The sequence below is a fragment of the Hyla sarda genome, chromosome 6 (assembly GCF_029499605.1).
Source record: "Hyla sarda isolate aHylSar1 chromosome 6, aHylSar1.hap1, whole genome shotgun sequence".
In the NCBI taxonomy this organism is placed as follows: Eukaryota; Metazoa; Chordata; class Amphibia; order Anura; family Hylidae; genus Hyla; species Hyla sarda.
The window spans coordinates 116,152,129-116,169,493 of record NC_079194.1 but is presented as its reverse complement, the minus strand read 5'-3'; the positions used below and the strand labels follow the sequence as shown (position 1 = coordinate 116,169,493).

General features: G+C 46.3%; 1 protein-coding gene across 4 annotated transcripts in view; it reads right to left on the bottom strand.

The window, feature by feature from the left end:
• Positions 1–15,811, bottom strand: part of QRICH1 (glutamine rich 1) — a 63,984-nt gene extending 48,173 nt beyond the window's left edge. Inside the window, exons 1-4 of one of the 4 annotated variants that reach the window (XM_056524781.1) lie at positions 14,553–15,811; positions 9,910–10,231; positions 9,297–9,407; positions 1,445–2,413 (exon numbers count right to left, since the gene is read on the bottom strand). In XM_056524781.1, the coding sequence (XP_056380756.1) occupies positions 1,445–2,413; positions 9,297–9,407; positions 9,910–10,215 (1,386 nt within the window). In that variant the 5' untranslated portion in view covers positions 10,216–10,231; positions 14,553–15,811. Of the gene's footprint in view, positions 1–1,444; positions 2,414–9,296; positions 9,408–9,909; positions 10,232–11,705; positions 11,889–13,783; positions 13,918–14,552 lie in introns of those variants that run through there. The other 3 variants (XM_056524783.1, XM_056524782.1, XM_056524785.1) reach the window with 3 other exon arrangements.
• Between the last annotated feature and the right edge of the window lie 1,554 nt (positions 15,812–17,365).

The following is a 17,365-nucleotide window of genomic DNA, read 5'->3' as shown; positions in this document are numbered from 1 at the left end:
GATCGATGATTCTGCTGCTTGACTGCTCATATGCCTGGATCTCAGGCACTGAGCAGTCATTCGGCGATCGGACAGCGAGGAGGCAGGTAGGGGCCCTCCCGCTGTCCTGTAAGCTGTTCGGGATGCCGCAATTTCGCCGCGGCTATCCCGAACAGCCCACTGAGTTAACCGGCAGCTTTCACTTTCGGTTTTAGCCACGCGGCTCAGCTCTGAGCGCGCGGTAAAGGGTTAATAGCGCGCGGCGCTACACTGTTTAATCTGTAGGTCCATACGGTTAAAATGATACCCTACTTATATAGGTTTGATTTTGTATTACTTCTGAAAAAAAAAATCATAAATACAAGCAGGAAAATGTATACATTTAAAATTGTCATATTCTGACCCCTATAATTTTTTTTAACTTTTTGGCGTACTGGGCGGTATGAGGGCTCATTTTTTGCCCCATGATATGAAGTTTTTATTGGTACCCTTTTTCTTTTGATCTGACTTTTTGAGCGCCTTATGGTATAAAAAAAAAAAGTGACCAAAAATACGCTATTTTAGAATTTGAAACTTTTTTGCGTGTACGCAATTGACCACGCGGTTTAATTAACGATACATTTTTATAGTTTGGACATTTACACACGTGGCGATACCACATATCTTTATTTTTATTTACAGTTTTTTTTTTATTGGGAAAAAGGGAGTGATTCAAACTTTTATTAGGGGAGGGGTTAAATCATCTTTATTAACTTTTTTTGTTGCAATGTTATAGCTCCCATAGGGGACTATAACATGCAGTACATTGATTCAATACACTGATTACTGCCATTGCATTGCAATGGCAGGGATCAGTGTTATCTGCGGTTGATTGCTCAAGCCTGGATTTCAGGCTTGGAGCAATCAATCACCGATCGAACATGGAGGAGGCAGGTAAGGCACCCTCTTGTTGCATTCTAGCTGATCGGGACATCGCGATTTTACCACGATGGTCCTGATCAGCCTGACTGAGCTGCCAGGAAGCTTTTACTTTCACTTTAGGCGCGGCAATCAAGTTTGATCGCCGCGTCTAAAGAGTTAATGCCGGACATCAGTCCGATCGGCGATGTCTGGCATTAGCCACAGGTCCTGGTTGCTTATAGCAACCGGGACCCACCGGGTATGATGCGCACATCATACCTCAGGAGACACTTATGGACGTTTATTACCATAGAACCTCTGCCTTCTGGGCTTCAGCTACAAAACACATTAAAAACACTACATGGCAAATTAACCTAGAACCTAAAGATATAGGTGGAAGTGTATACTGAAATTGGTAGAAGTGTATAGTGTCCCATTCACTACAAAAAGACATAAGCCGTATGTGGCACTGACCAGTTTAGCAGCTACATTATTCTAAATAGGGTAAAAATCCAAAGTACAAAAAGGCACCACCACATAGGCCACACAGCTCTACATAGATTACCTGTAGATGATGCTGCTGAACCTGCTCATGTAGCGCAGTTTGCTGCTGAGGGTCCCATATGTGGACAGTCTGTGCTGTATTCTGATATGCCCCTGCCACAGCCTGGACAGCAACCGGAATGTGGATATTTCCATTCATAAACTGAGCCGGAAAAAGTGAGTTTGCCAGAGTCTGAACCACTTCCTCATGATTTTTTACCATTTTGTCCTTGTCATCCTCTAATTTTACAGCAGCCACAGTGGTAGGAGAGCCTGTTACATGGACGGCATTATAGGCCTCTTGAGGGATGGCAATGTGGGTTACATTTTGCTGTTGCAAATCACTGCGGGTATTTGCTGAATAAACTGGGATGGTCCAAGTCTCTCCTGTTGGGCTTGTAATGGTGCCTGTGGCCCCATATAAGTGAGCACTGTCCACCGTCAGCAAGTCTGGCCTTAGAGAAACATAACTTTGCTGTTGGCCTTGTGGAATTGCAAGTACAGCTGCAACTGGCTGCCCTGAAATTGCATATGACAAAGTAATGGGCATGTCCACCTTACGTTTCTTTACGGGCTGAAGGACGCTTGAAGTGCTAGATCGCCGCTCTCCTTCTCTTGGAGAGCCCTGCTGCGAAGGTGGAGGTGAAAGTGCACCTGCTGTTTGTATTTGAATTCCACTGCCTACTGACTGTCCTGCCACCAGCTGTGCCTGAATCTGCTGGTGCTGTATGTGTTCATCCTGGAGGTCTGTGGGCTGGATCTGTTGGCCAGGCTGAACATGCTGCACCTGGATCTGAGCCACCTGTAACTGGGAGTTTGAAAGTTGCTGTGAAGGGTTATTGGCCTGAAGGGACTGAGTCTGTATAGTCTGTGCATTTTGTGCAGTTTGAGACTGAGCTGATCCCTGGATCTGTACTTGTACTTGGATTGGATGCTCATTGGACTGGTGGACATTGAGCTGTGGTGAGAGCTGCTGGGGAGATTGCTGCACCTGAAAAACAAGTTACCAAGGCATAAAAATCATACTGGATACAAAAATGCAAGACATGGAAAGTACAGATTTGCATGCACGTAAAAAAACTAGTTAGATCTTGTAAGAACTTATTATGCTTTTGCAAAAGATTATGATCATTTTGTCTTAGGCTGTGAGGAATAATGCACATAAGACTTGCTGTTTTCTCTGTAACTTTTAATTCTTCAAGTTAGGTTCACACACAATCTGCTGCAAGCTGCCGGTGTAGTGCCATATTTTGTGTTTTGCTGTGGAATGTGTTACATGACTCAGCACTTTCCAGTGCTGGACTAAGACAACTCCATTGGCTGACACGAGCACACCCGCCCCCTACCACTGGTTCCGGGTGGGGGTGCGTGTGTCACAAGACCACAAATATGCTGTCTCAAACACTGTTCCCTTCAGTGTGAGTCCGTGTACCACAGCAAGAGGGTGTCTCCTGCTGCGATAGCCGAAGCGCTGCGGCTGCAATGTGAATGAATGTAATGTTGGCCGCAGTGCCGAGATCCTCCCCCCCCCCTTGCAGGCACATGGTCCCCATAGCGGGGAATCAATAACATTGCAGCCACAGCGCTTCAGCTATCACAGCAGGAGACACCCTCTTGCTGTGGTGGCCAAACTTACACTGAAGGGAACCGTGTTTGAGACAGCATATTTTTGGTCATGTGATACGCGCACACCCACCCATGTTAGAGGGCAGGTGTGCGCATGTCAGCCAATGGAGTTGTCTTAGTCCAGCACTGGAAAGTGCTGAGCCATGTAACACATTACACGGCAAAACACAAAATATGGCACTACATCGGCCGATGAAAAATATGCAGCAGATTTTGATACCATTTACTTCAATGGGTCTGCCAAAAGTTTGCAAAACGGCCGCTATTACAGATTTTTTCACTGACTCATTTAAAGGAAACCTGTTAGACATTTTCTCCCGCACCATCCACAGGTACTGATGGATAGTGAAGGAGACGCTGATTCCAACGAGCCCCACCTTGCCCGGATCCGCCTGGCCGTTAACCCGCAAATGTAGTTTTATTCTATGTGTATATCTTGCTGTAACTGGCATGGGCGGGGCTTCTGCAGCTAACTGGCACTGACGTCAGCGCCGCTTCTGAATATTCATCCCTCCTCCCTCCAGTTAGGAGCGGCGAAGAGAGGGAGAACTGGAGGGAGGGGGGATGAATATTCATAAGCGGTGCTGACGTCAGTGCCAGTTATCCTGCAGAATCCCCGCCCGTGCCAGTTACAGCAAGATTTCCACATATAATAAAACTACAATTGCGGGCGAACGGCCGGGCGGATCCGGGTAAGGTAGGGCTCATTGTAATCAGCGTCTCCCACACTATCCATCAGTACCTGTGGATAGTGCGGGAGAAAATGTCTGACAGTTTTCCTTTAAGTCAATGGTATCAGACATGTTTTATCAGCAATAAGAAATTGTGCTGTGTAATTCCAAAATCATAAAGTTACAGGCATGTCACCTTGGTCTGTTGCCTTTGGGCGTCATCATTTTCACAGCTGAAACATTACTATATGATGTCAAAACATTACTTCCACACAGCCATGACCTGAAGGTCTTTATCAACTTATACTGTGAACAGAGTAACCATACATTGAAACTTCTGCAAAAGACCAACTTTTAAAGAAGACCCCCTTGAATTGCTTGCAGAGATTATGTACCCCATCCTCTTTAAGGAGGGCATTGCTTTTACTGTATATGGAAGATCTAATTGCAGATTAAATGACTGTACAGTAAACCAAACACACCAAAGAGAAATGTGGCACCAGAGATGCGAAGGCCAACATGAAACCAGATCTATCTGCACATACTTATGATATTGCTCTAATTTCATATAGGAGACTTACACCTTTAAGGCTGGAGATGTACGAAGACAGGCAGGGTGGGTGTTGTACATGTTAATAATGGACATGCAATATCTTCAGGAGAAAACGTGCTGCTTTTCTAAGTCCTTTAAGAGGTTTCCAATTGAAAATATGTTTATAAACTTTCAATATGTTTTTGGCACATGTTTTGCGGCATCCACACTATAGATTAAACAGAGATGGAAGCAGTTGGCTCTGTACTCTATGTCTTGGCTGCACAAGGTTACTGCTGTCCATTTGCCATTCACTTCAATGGGAGCTGAGCTACAGGAACCCAGTGTAGCCACTACATAAAGTACAGAGCCAAATGCTTCCGGCTCTATTCCTGTATTGTGCAAGTGCTATGCAGAAAAGACAAGACAAGGGTGCTGGCTGGCTGCACCTTGCCAATTAAGATAGCCAGAAAAACCATGTAAGTACTCCTGTGCATTGCTTTTAAAATGTAGATGGTCGGAAATCTTATCTTGACACAAAAGAAATCCCCACTCAGTCCTTATGTTAACCCACTTCTGCTAGGGATTGCCTGAGTATTTCTTGTGTGCTTTGAAAGGACCAGTAAGTGGAGACGAGTGGTGAGCAGTGAGGTAAACCTTTTTTTCTTCCCAGCTACGCTGCTATATATTTTACCACTCACCATACCACTTTAAGGGCTGCGGCTTTAAGTTTTTTTTTATTGTGTTACATTCCGAACATGCTTTTTTCCTCACACTTTTGAGGTCCTAAGAAGCAGCCTATTGTCATACCTAGAGAAAAAGCAAAACACCACAAACCAAGATGCTTTGTATGTATAGTTATCTATATATTTTACTACACACTTTAAAACTAACATCTGGCCATAGCGCGCACACACAAAAAAAAAAAAAAGTTAAAAACAGGCAAAAGAAAACACCATGAAAATGCAGGCAAACACTAACAGAAAACCCTAACCTAATCACCCTAAATGACCCCTAGGTTTGCAAATATATAAATATATATCTTTTATGCAGATCTTTCTTAAAGGGGTATTCCGCCCATAGCCATCTTATCCCCTATCCAAAGGGGATAGGGGATAAAATGTCTGGTTGTGGGGGCCCGCCGCTAGAATGCCACTGCGATCTTCGTGCAGCATTCGGAATTATGTGCTCCAATCTCAGAAACTTGAATTTTTGGGGGACTGAGAAGTGATATCACACCACACTAGGGATGTAAGAAAAAAAATCGATTCCCGCGATTTTTCACTTGCCAATACTGAATCGATTCAAAAATATTTTGAATCGATTCAGTATCGGCAAGTGAAAAATCGCTTTAGTGATGTGGAATTTGTATCTCCTGATGCACAGAAAGCATGTCCCGGGCATCAGGAGATACAAGTTGCACATTTTGTCAGCCGTATCTGACACGGCGGCGGCGGCGCTCTGGATGTATGGAGCGGGCTTCGACTCGTGCCCGCTCCATACTCTGCAGCCCCCGGCTGTTCTCAGTAGCTGGGGGCCGCCGCTAATAGCCAGCATGCGGCGATCGCCGCGGCTGGCTATTAACCCTTTAGATCGCCGCTGTCAAAGCTGACAGCGGCGTCTAAAGGGAGATGTGTATGCTCTCCGTGGCTCTGTCATTGATAGATTCTGGCTGGACCAGGCTCTATCAATGGATCGCAGATAAATGGAGTTCAATAGAACTCTATTCATCTGTCTGAGGAATCTAATGATTCCTAAAAGACTAATAAAGTGTACAAAAAAATAAATAAAATAAAAATAAAGTTTTAATAAAAGCGTAAAAGACATTGTTTTTTAAACAGAATCGGGATATATCGCGATGTATCGTCACCTAGACGGTATCACGATATATCGGGATATATCGAATCGCCACACTGGTATCGCGATTCGAATCGAAACGCCAAATTCTTGGCGATTCACACCGCTACACCATACCCACTCATAGTGCCACGCCCCCTCCATTCATGTCTAAGAGAAGGGGCGTGACGGCCGCTACATCCCTTCTATAGACATGAATGGAGGGGGCGTGATGTGACGGCGTCCCGTCTACAGTCCAGGAAACTCAGAGGTTTCAGAGACTGAAGCAGCAGCCCAACACTGAGTGCCAGATGCTGCAGGGAGATTGAGGAGGCGATAGGAAATAAGATGTCTATGGGCAGATTACCCCTTTAACCCCTTAAGGACTCAGCGTTTTTTCATTTTTTTCATCATCACCTTCTAAAAATCATAACGCTTGAAATTTTGCACATAAAATTCCATATTATGGCTTATTTTTTGCGCCACCAATTCTACTTTGCAGTGACAGTCATTTTACCGAAAAACCCACGGCAAAATAGAAAAAAAAAATTAATTGTGCGACAATTGGTGGCTTCCGTTTCTACCCAGTGCATTTTTCGGTAAGAATGACACCATCTTTATTCTGTAGGTTCATATGGTTAAAATGATGCCTTACTTATATAGGTTGGATATTGTCCTATTTCAGAAAAAAATCATAACTAAATGCAGGAAAATTTATACATTTAAAATTCTCATTTTCTGACCCCTATAACTTTATTTTTCCGCAAACGTGCCGGTATGAGGGATAACTTTTTGAGCCGTGTTCTTATTAGTTTTTATCGGTACCATTTTTGTATTGATCTGACTTTTTGATCGCTTTTTATAAATTTTTTCATGATATAAAAAGTGACCAAAAATACGCTATTTTTGACTTTGAAATTTTTTGTGTGTACACCATTGATCGTGCGTTTTAATTAACAATATATTTTTATAGTTCGGACACTTACGCACGCGGCGATACCACGTTTATTTTTATTTAAACAGTTTTTGTTTTAATGGGAAAAGGGGGGGGGGCGATTCAAACTTTTATTAGGGAAGGGGTTAAATGACTGATTTTTTTTTCTTCACTTTTTTTTTTTTTTTTTTTCAGTGTTACAGCTCCCATATGGGGCTATAACACTGCACACACTGATCTTTTACCCTGATCCCTGCAAAGCCATAGCTTTGCATGGATCAGCGTAACAGGGGTTGATTGCTCAAGCCTGTAGCTCAGGCTTGGAGCAATCAAATGCCGATTGGACGCGACGGAGCAAGGTAAGGGTACCTCCGCTCGCGTCCTAGCTGATCGGGACATCGAGATTTTATGGCGATCATCCCGATCAGCCCGACTGAGCTGCCGGGAAGCTTTTACTTTCATGTTAGACGCGGTGATCAACTTTGATCGCTGCGTCTGAAGGGTTAATAGCGCGTCTGAAGGGCTGTGCCGCGCGCTATTAGCCCAGGGTCCCGGCTATCATAAGCCGCTGGGACCGACCCGGTATGATGTGGAGTCACGGTGTGACCCCGTTTTAAATACCGGGACAGGGCACAGGGCGTACAGGTACGCCCTGCGTCCTTAAAGGGGTACTCCGCCCCTAGACATCTTATCCCCTATCCAAAGGATAGGGGATAAGATGTCAGATCGCCGCGGTGCCGCTGCTGGGGATCCCCGGGATCCCCGCTGCGGCACTGCGCTATCATTACAGCACAGAGCGAGTTCGCTCTGCACGTAATGACGCGCAATACAGGGGCCGGAGCATCGTTACGTCACAGCTCCGCCCCTCGTGACGTCACGGCCCGCCCCTTTCAATACAAGTCTATGGGAGGGGGCGCGGCGGTCGTCACACCCCCTGCCATAGACTTGCATTAAGGGGACAGGCCGTGATGTCACGAGGGGCGGAGCCATGACCTCACGCTGCTCCGTCCCCTGTATCGCCCGTCAATACGCACAGAGCAAACTCGCTCTGTGCTGTAATGATAGCGCAGTGCCGCAGCGGGGATCGCGGGGATCCCGGGGCTCCCCAGCAGCGGCACCGCGGCGAACAGACATCTTATCCCCTATCCTTTGGATAGGGGATAAGATGTCTAGGGGCGGAATACCCCTTTATGAGTTTAAAGGGAATGTGTCACCTAGATTTTTTCTTCTGATTAGGGAGATACTTTAACATGTTTTTTCCCCCCAGTATGCTTTATTTTCTGATAGTATCCCCCCCCATTTCATTGTTTGTGCATATTCCTGAACTGAGCTGTTTTTAACAGCATTTAGTGATATGCCTTATGGCAGGACTCAGACAACAAAAAACAGGGCCTGTCCTATTCAGATTATTGTGTTCCTACTCAGGGGTCATTATACATGGAGGGGGATGCTATTCTCTGCACAAAAGCTATTGTGTGCATCTATATACTGGTCTCCCCTTTCACTGTGCTCCTTGCCTGTGAGAAAGGCATTACTGGGAAATGATTTGTACAGAACAGGAGGTCTCAGCTTAGTTTTAGCCCTAGTGGCTTGAATTGCAACTGAAAGATGTCAGGATCATTATAAAACTATAATATATATATATACACATCTCAACCAAAAAAATTATATATGTTTGACATATAAACCCAATTTAAAACAATAGGTTATTTTCTAATGACACATTCTCTTTAATCAGGAAAAAGAAAAGTCACATTCACACCGCAACCCCTTTGCAGTTCTGTAAGTAAAGGGGAAGGGGATGTTCTCAGGTAAGAATAAACAAGTATTTCATTAGAGGTATCATTATACAATGTACACACAGATGCAAATTTAGAACTGTTAAAAGGTGTTCCTAGTCAATCAGTTTTGAGGAAATAACATTTAAAAAAATAAAAAATAATAATTTAACATTATCTTGAATATTCCATCTTCAAGTGATCTAGATGACTGGTACAATATTTTTTGTGCCCACTACCTTCAATGCAGGTGGGGGAAGAAGAATCTTATATAATTCATGAATCATTAAAAAAGACAAAAAAATGGGTTGCATTCAGCTACATTTGCATAAAGCACAAGCATATACGGACAGATGCAAAACAGCTAGTCTCTATGGGATCATAATTTTTCAATGAACTGAAAATGAATCTGTATTTGGAGACTTTGTCCAAAGTTTTGGAGGGAGAATATTTTGTTGCAGATTTGTATATAAATAGCCTGGCTTTGGGAAACTGACCAACAAGTCTTCAGAAATACCAGAGTCCTGTGACCCCTCGGGAGAGAGGTTGATTCGATTCAGCTGAGGGGCAGGGTGGTGGATCCAGGGTCTGATGAGTGCTTCGGGAATCTGAAATTAACAATGGAAACTCAGCCACTAACATCTCTCTGAAGTGAGCTAAAAAAAAAGAAGCGTCAGACATCTCAAGAATCTCCGGGCACATGAAAATATCTTGCCCCTGGCATTTAAGAGGTCAGGCATCCTTATTCTTAACAGCAAAAAAACATTGATTTTCGACAACATTGACAGAAATAAAATGGGGGTCTAAATGAGAGTTATAAAAGGGGTTCTATAGCTGCATATAGAACAAGTGTCAATTTAGTCCTAGAATGCTGCTCTATGGGATTCAGCTGCAGATAAAAGCATATCCTGGGCCATACAAACAGCTGTATGTACAATTTCTTAATTGTATAGCCTGTATAGGTATGTACGAAACTGTATTCACACAGGATTGATAACACTCCAGAACCCCTTTAAACAACCTCATGATGCCCAAACTTACGTCATTAGGTAATCCTATGCAGCAAGACAACACAAGATACATTCAATGAGTATAAGGAGGATCAGTCACCTGCACTTGATGGGACTGAACTTGGATTTGCTGTTCTTGCTGGCTCTGTTGTTGAACATTTGTGGTCACAGGACAAGCCAGTTCAAGCAGCGATCCTGCCACTTCCGTACTGTCTGTGTAGATACAGTTCGCTCCTTGCTGATACACCATGGTACTGGCAGGGGGCTGATGGAACTCTTGCAAGGCATCTGGCCCTTTAGCAGCCAAAGAGTCCAAGAATTCCTTCATCCTGTGTTGGGGGACTGTCCGAGCCTTCATACGGACATACTCTTCGAACGAAATGGCGTTTTCCAAAGAATTATTCATAGCGCAAACTCAAATCCTGCATTTAGAAGATACCGATACTTTCATCAATACAACAGAAATCGCAATTTCTTTGTCATTTACAAATCTTTTATTTCTCATTTGTGACAAACGCAAACATATTTTTGGTAATACGTGTCAAGAGGTGGGGAAGGTTATAGGACTTCACACATTTTGGATGTACAACCAAATAATACATGGCCACGTCTGACAGATTCCCCTGTGGAGAAAGTGTCTCTTCTTTATGATGTCTATATGGATACTGTTTTTTGCTAAAACCAAAACACCTGCAAACAGTTTGAGCTGTTTGGGCTATAACAAAGGATTCTTTTATCGGACACAGATTGTCAGTGCCTGCACTATACCACTCAGAGTTAGCGATCATTGACAACCATTGGCGTCAGCAGTCAGATCATTGAAGGTAATTGTTACCTCAATGAACACATTACCATCTGGTACCATGTGTTAAGTGTACTGCACCCTGACTAAAAATAATAAACAAAGAATATCTGCTGTCAGGAAGGGGTTAATGTCACACTCCATAGTGACCTGGGGACCGAGTGGCCTTCTGTTGAACCCAGCCGTGTTCACCCTCCCTTCTTGTTTCTGTCAGGGAATTCCCTTCCTACAAAAGCGTCTGTGCTGCTGGGAGCGAGCCTGTCTGTAATACAGGACTCCGCTACTACAATGGAGGCTCGTGCACAAAGCCAACGGGAGGGGAGGAAGCAAGATGAGCCAGGAACATGTGGAAGGGGCTGAGGCCCAGCATGGCACATCCTTCTTTCTATTCTCATATAGAACACTACTGCAAACAACCTCCATTATAATACACTAATGCCTATTAGCTAGGAAGATCATTCTGTGTGATCTGTGACTTCTACGTTTATGTTCCAGCCTCAACTCAGTCTAAATTTGTTTATGTAAACACAGATATCACCTGCGTGGCTTGAATAAGGCTGGGTTCACACTACGTTTTGTCCCATACGGGAGCGCATACGGCAGGAGGGAGCTAAAAGCTCGCGCTCCCGTATGTAACCGTATGCGCTCCCGTATGTCATTCATTTCAATGAGCCGACCGAAGTGAAACGTTCGGTCCGGTCGGCTCATTTTTGTGCCGTATGCGCTTTTACAACCGGACCTAAAACCGTGGTTGACCACGGTTTTAGGTCCGGTTGTAAAAGCGCATACGGCGCAAAAATGAGCCGACCGGACCGAACGTTTCACTCCGGTCGGCTCATTGAAATGAATTACATACGGGAGCGCATACGGTGACATACGGGAGCGCGAGCTTTTAGCTCCCCCCTGCCGTATGCGCTCCCGTATGGGACAAAACGTAGTGTGAACCCAGCCTAAGTCAGGCACGAAACTGCGCTGTCCCACCACGGGTACCCCCTGCCTCCCTCTCTCTCGATGTGTGCCATGAAGTAACCTTGGAATAAGGGCTTTGCTTTTGCAGCAATGGTGAGTTGGCTAGTCTCTTTACCTATACTCACATGCACAGTGATCAACAAAGCTGATGACATACATCTCATAACATCCTACTGCCGGAGACTCACTCAGCCGGCTTCAGCATGCCCCTTATGTAAATCACAGCCCCCACTGCTGCATCAGCACACATAGTATTGTAATAAAGAGTTTGTCCATGTGATGGATTTACCGACAGATGGGGTACAAAAATTCTCATATCTTGGGAATGGGGGGGGGGGGGGGGGGGGGGGGGGAGCAGGGGGTTATAAAATAAGAACACATTTAAACTCGCAGTCACGTGTGGCTGGCATTAAAGTCAATACTGGAAAATACCCATGCAAGTGCAACTTTCAACCAAAGAACGTACCCATTATGCCAGTTACTCCTATGTGTCAAGAGGAGAGATGAAAGCAAAAGGCTGCAGGTGATCAGTGCTAAATACACGTTCTTTTCCCTTTATCAACCCACAGCCCTATTGAGTATAAATTAATTCTCCAGACAACCCCTTAAATATTGTGCAATGGCATCTTACAGTTACAGTGCCTATTCTTCGGAGTCCACACTTAGACTGTGCATTTCTGAGCGCCAGCATGTTCTGATAGCACTCCGCTGTCGCTCAGATATGCACCGGTTTGGCCCCTCCCCCTCGGGAATGAATGAATGAATTAGCCCAGCGCTGCGCTGTCCCCTAATCATATGTTGCCTGCGAGCGCTGTTCTGCTCCTCCCCCAATTAATTATCAGCCCAGCGCTGTCCCCATCGGTGTAAATACTCAGATGTCACCCGCAAGCGCTGCCCTTCTCGTCCTCCTGTTTGTTGTGGCCGCCGGCGCTGACACTCTATACCAGTGGTCTTCAACCTGCGGACCTCCAGATGTTGCAAAACTACAACTGTCAGCATGCATGCTGGGAGTTGTAGTTTTGCAACATCTGGAGGTCCGCAGGTTGAAGACCACTGCTCTATACTGTGCAGTATCCCTATGCCCGGGCTGCAAAAAATAAAAAAATAAACTTTATCCTACCTCCCGTTAGTCCGATACCGGCCTTATGCTCTTCCTGGGGACGGGAACGTCGAACAGCCGTCAGCCTATCACCGGCCGCAGCGATGTTCCGCCTCGGCCGGTGATAGGCTGAGCCCACTGTCATGTAAGAAGCCGTCCAGAGCTCCTTACATGACAGTGGGCTCAGCCTATCACCGGCCGAGGCGGAATATCGCTGCGGCCGGTGATAGGTTGACGGCTGTCCGACGTTCCCGTCCCGAGCATAAGGACGACGTCGGAACATGCGTGAGTTTATTCTGTTTACCTTTTGCAGCCTGGGCAAAGGGATAACGCACAGTATAGAGTGTCAGCGTCGGCGGCCGCAACAAACAGGACGAGGAGGGCAGCGCTTGCGGGTGATGTAAGTATTGGGGGCAGCGCTGGGCTGATAATTTGGGGGGGGGGGAGGAAATACCGTTATATACCGCGGAACCGCCAAAAGGTACAAAAATACAGTGATACACACATTTGGTCATACCACCCAGCCCTAACCTAACACAGCTTTAAAAGGGGTTCACACAATATGCAAAGTTATCTCCTATTCACAGGATAACTAGCTGACCAGTGGAAGTCAACCATTGGTACACCCACTGGTACCTTGAATGGAAAACAATTGTTCCCCAAACATACAGAGCTGATCATGGTGGAGGTCCGACTGCTGACACAGTTTCTGATAAGAGTTATCCCATGGATAGGAGATAACTTTGCAATCTAAGAGTATGTTCACAAGTACAAAATGGTGAAATATTAGAGGATTAGCAGATTTGCTGTGGGCCCATTGAAGTCAACGGATGGCAAAATCCACAGCAGATTATGTACATACGTGCCAACGAACCCTTTAAGTATACCTCTAGTGATGTGGTCCCATGCACATCACTGGGGGGGGGGGGGGGGGGGTAGTCTGGTTGCCATGGCAATGCGGCCACCAAGCATGAGATATGTCTCTCCTTGCCAATATGTGAAGCACATGGGACCACATCACTAGAGGTACACTTTAAATACCACCTTTAATTGGACTTGATCTAGAATCTACATGTATTCACAGAGAGCGATGGCAGGCCTCACCACTGATTGGGGCAGCAGCCATTCCCACTCCTCTTGGGGACAAGGGACCCTCATTGCGCTTTAGGGGGGGGGGGGGAAATAGGTTTGAAGAAGTTTATTTTAGGAAACATCTTTTTGGGCCGGCGTCCGTCCTGGGATGTCACATCCAGCCATTTCTTCCCATGTTTCTCCCCCTCGTCTCCATCGCTCCTTTCTCCCTGGCCCCGCCCTCTATTGGCTCGCGGGAACGCGCAGGCGCCGAGAGCTCTACTGACGCGTTGACTCAGAAGTGGCGGAGGGCGCGCCCCCGGGGAAGGAGGACGGCGGCCGCGGTAACGCGCACCGAGCTCTTCACTACGTTGACGAGGGCCGCTATATAATAAACTATGATACACCCCTAATAAAACGCACACGCGCCACGTATAACGTTCCCAAGCCGTGGGTGAAGCGAACGATATTGATGCCACTTTAAGAGGGATGTGAGGGAAGAAAGGAGGCAGCGGGGAGCTCGTGAACGAAAGTGACGCGCGCCGGTAGAAAAAAAAACCGCGCTTTTTGCTGGCGCATTGTTGAAGACTTGATGGGGGAGGACGGCGGCGGAGGCGCGCACATACTGTGACAGGAGGGTGGCGGGGGCGCGCACAGCGCGGGCGTAGAGGTAACAGGAGATGCCCCTCACAACGCTGCCAGCCCCGGGGGAGCGCTGCCTTACACCGGGGACGACGCGCTGCGGAGTGTGCTGCTAGTCGTGCGGGCGCTGAGGCCCTGCGGTCCCGCCCGTATCACTCACCTCCCCTGCTGCTCGTTGTCTGGAGGCAGCTCGTCCCCCCGACACGGCCTTGGCTCCTTCCTTTGTCTCCACCGCCACCACGTCACCCCCGGCGGCTCCGCGCTCGGAACCCTTCTTCCTTCTTGACGCTTTCAGTTTTTTCCCTATTTTTTTTCCTCCGATAGATTATTTTCGCCTCACAGCTCCCTGGGCGCCATCTTACATTCAGAAGCCGTCAACCAATCGTGGCTCCGCTGCTCGTCGTCGCGAGAGCTGCCAGGAAAATCCCGCGATGTTTGGGGGCGGCCCCTGAGTCCACTTAAAGGAGACGTGCATCCATGAAACCAGAGGCTGAAGTCGGCCTGAAATAAAGCGGATCTGCCCCTGACCATCACCCCACAGGAGCACAATAATGTCACTATGCTACATGTATTTCCAGTATGAGGATATGTTCATAATGGACAGAAATATTGCAGATTTCCCCAACTGATTTTAATAGCGAAAAAAAGGCAAAATCTGCAGCAATTCTGGTCTGTGTGACATACAAAGGTTTTCTACCCAACCAGTGTTTTTTATCCAGCGGTCACAAAAGCACCACTCTCTTTTTGCTTAACATGATGGGAGTTGTAGTATTGTATCAACTGGAGAAATCCTGTCCGTGGAATCCCCAACGCTCATTCACGACAGCAGAAAGACTGTCCACACATGCTGGGAGTTGTAGTATTGTATCAGCTGGCGGTACACTGATTGGAAGACACTAATATAGCCTTGAGGACCCTGTTCATTATAAAGAGTCCTGTACATGTCATATGTAAGTGGCATAAACCATGTGATGCCCTTATTGCTGCTTTTCCCCTTCCAGGCTATGCTCATGCAGTGCCACTGCTGTGTCCCAGTTATACATTGGCATTGCGTAAAAAAAGGAAACCTATACTGAGGTGCAAATCAGCGGTTCTATTCACCATAATGTCAGCTGGTGACTATGTTTAGGCCACTATCTGCTAGTGCACATTTATATGCTGTACTCTATAGTGCAGGAGATCACACTAGTAATAAATGTGCATTGGTGGAATGTCACCGGGATGTACAGACATAATTCTGTGTGAGTATAATCTAATCAGGCAACTCATAAAGGCAAACAATACATCTGAAGATGAGTAGTGTTACTGCTCCCAAAACAAAAGCTCAGAGTCCTTACTATAAAAACAATAAGACTGGAACTCTGCCACACAGTGTTATAATGGTTGATTCACTGACCAAGTTGAAGAGGGGCCTGTGAGTCCTTCACCCCCTACCACTCCTAGTAAAAGCCTGTGAGTCCTGTGTCCCCCCCCCCCCCTACCACTTATAGAGTGCCTGTGAGTCCTGCCCCCTACAACTCTTAGAAAATCCTGTGAGTTCTGGTTCCCCTACAAATCTTAGAGAAGCCTGTGAGACATGCTTTCTGCCCACTCAGGGAAAGCCTGTGAGTCCTACTCTTCATGCCACTCATAAAAAATGCCTTTGAGCCCTGACCTTAACAACTCTTAGAGAAGCCTGTGAGACATACTCCCTGCCCACTCATATGGAAAGCCTGTGAGACATGCTCGCTGCCCACTCATATGGAAAGCCTGTGAGACATGCTCGCTGCCCACTCATATGGAAAGCCTGTGAGAGGTACCCCTGCCCACTCATATGGAAAGCCTGTGAGACATGCTGCCTGCCCACTCATATGGAAAGCTTGTGAGACATGCTGCCTGCCCACTCATATGGAAAGCCTGTGAGACATGCTCCCTGCCCACTCATATGGAAAGCCTGTGAGACATGCTACCTGCCCACTCATATGGAAAGCCTGTGAGACATGCTCCCTGCCCACTCATATGGAAAGCCCGTGAGACATGCTCCCTGCCCACTCATATGGAAAGCCCGTGAGACATGCTCCCTGCCCACTCATATGGAAAGCCCGTGAGACATGCTGCCTGCCCACTCATATGGAAAGCCTGTGAGACATGCTCCCTGCCCACTCATATGGAAAGCCTGTGAGACATGCTACCTGCCCACTCATATGGAAAGCCTGTGAGACATGCTACCTGCCCACTCATATGGAAAGCCCGTGAGACATGCTCCCTGCCCACTCATATGGAAAGCCCGTGAGACATGCTCCCTGCCCACTCATATGGAAAGCCTGTGAGACATGCTCCCTGCCCACTCATAGAGACAGCTTGTGAGTCCTGTTTCTCCTGCCTATTTTAGAGAGAGCCTGCAAGTTGTGCTCCCCAGCTACTCAGAGTGATTTACAGCCATGTATGTAACCACACTAACACAAAAGAAACACTTTACCTATGAGTATAAAAGGAGGCAGGACACCCTCTCTAAAGTAAATGGGGGCAACAGAACTATTGGGAAAGCAATCATAAGAAATTGGGCTAAGATGAGACGTAAGGGGTGACAAGAGACATTCACATTTGGTCCCCAGCCTCTGAAGTCTCTGACTCTGATAGCTGTGTACTGTTACACTGAGCCAAAGATTGGTGTCCTTCATAGAATAAAATCCTTAAATCTGGAATGATCCTACAGAATATAATCCTGGGGTGGACAATAGCTGCCAATAGCAGAGATGTTGCCCATGCCCATGTTGCTCATTATAGTAGACTCCTGACTTTGATCTTTGGTTTTCCTTCTTTACCTAAATGAGAGATACTATTCTTTGCAAGAAATATACAAATGTGACAAAGAAATAAGCTCTTAGCACTCACTTTTTAACATCTGAAAGTCTTATCATATGGAAAAGTTGGCGTCTGTCTTGTCTCTTTATAATTGCCACCTCTGTTTCCTTCCCTGATTGCCTAGTGCTT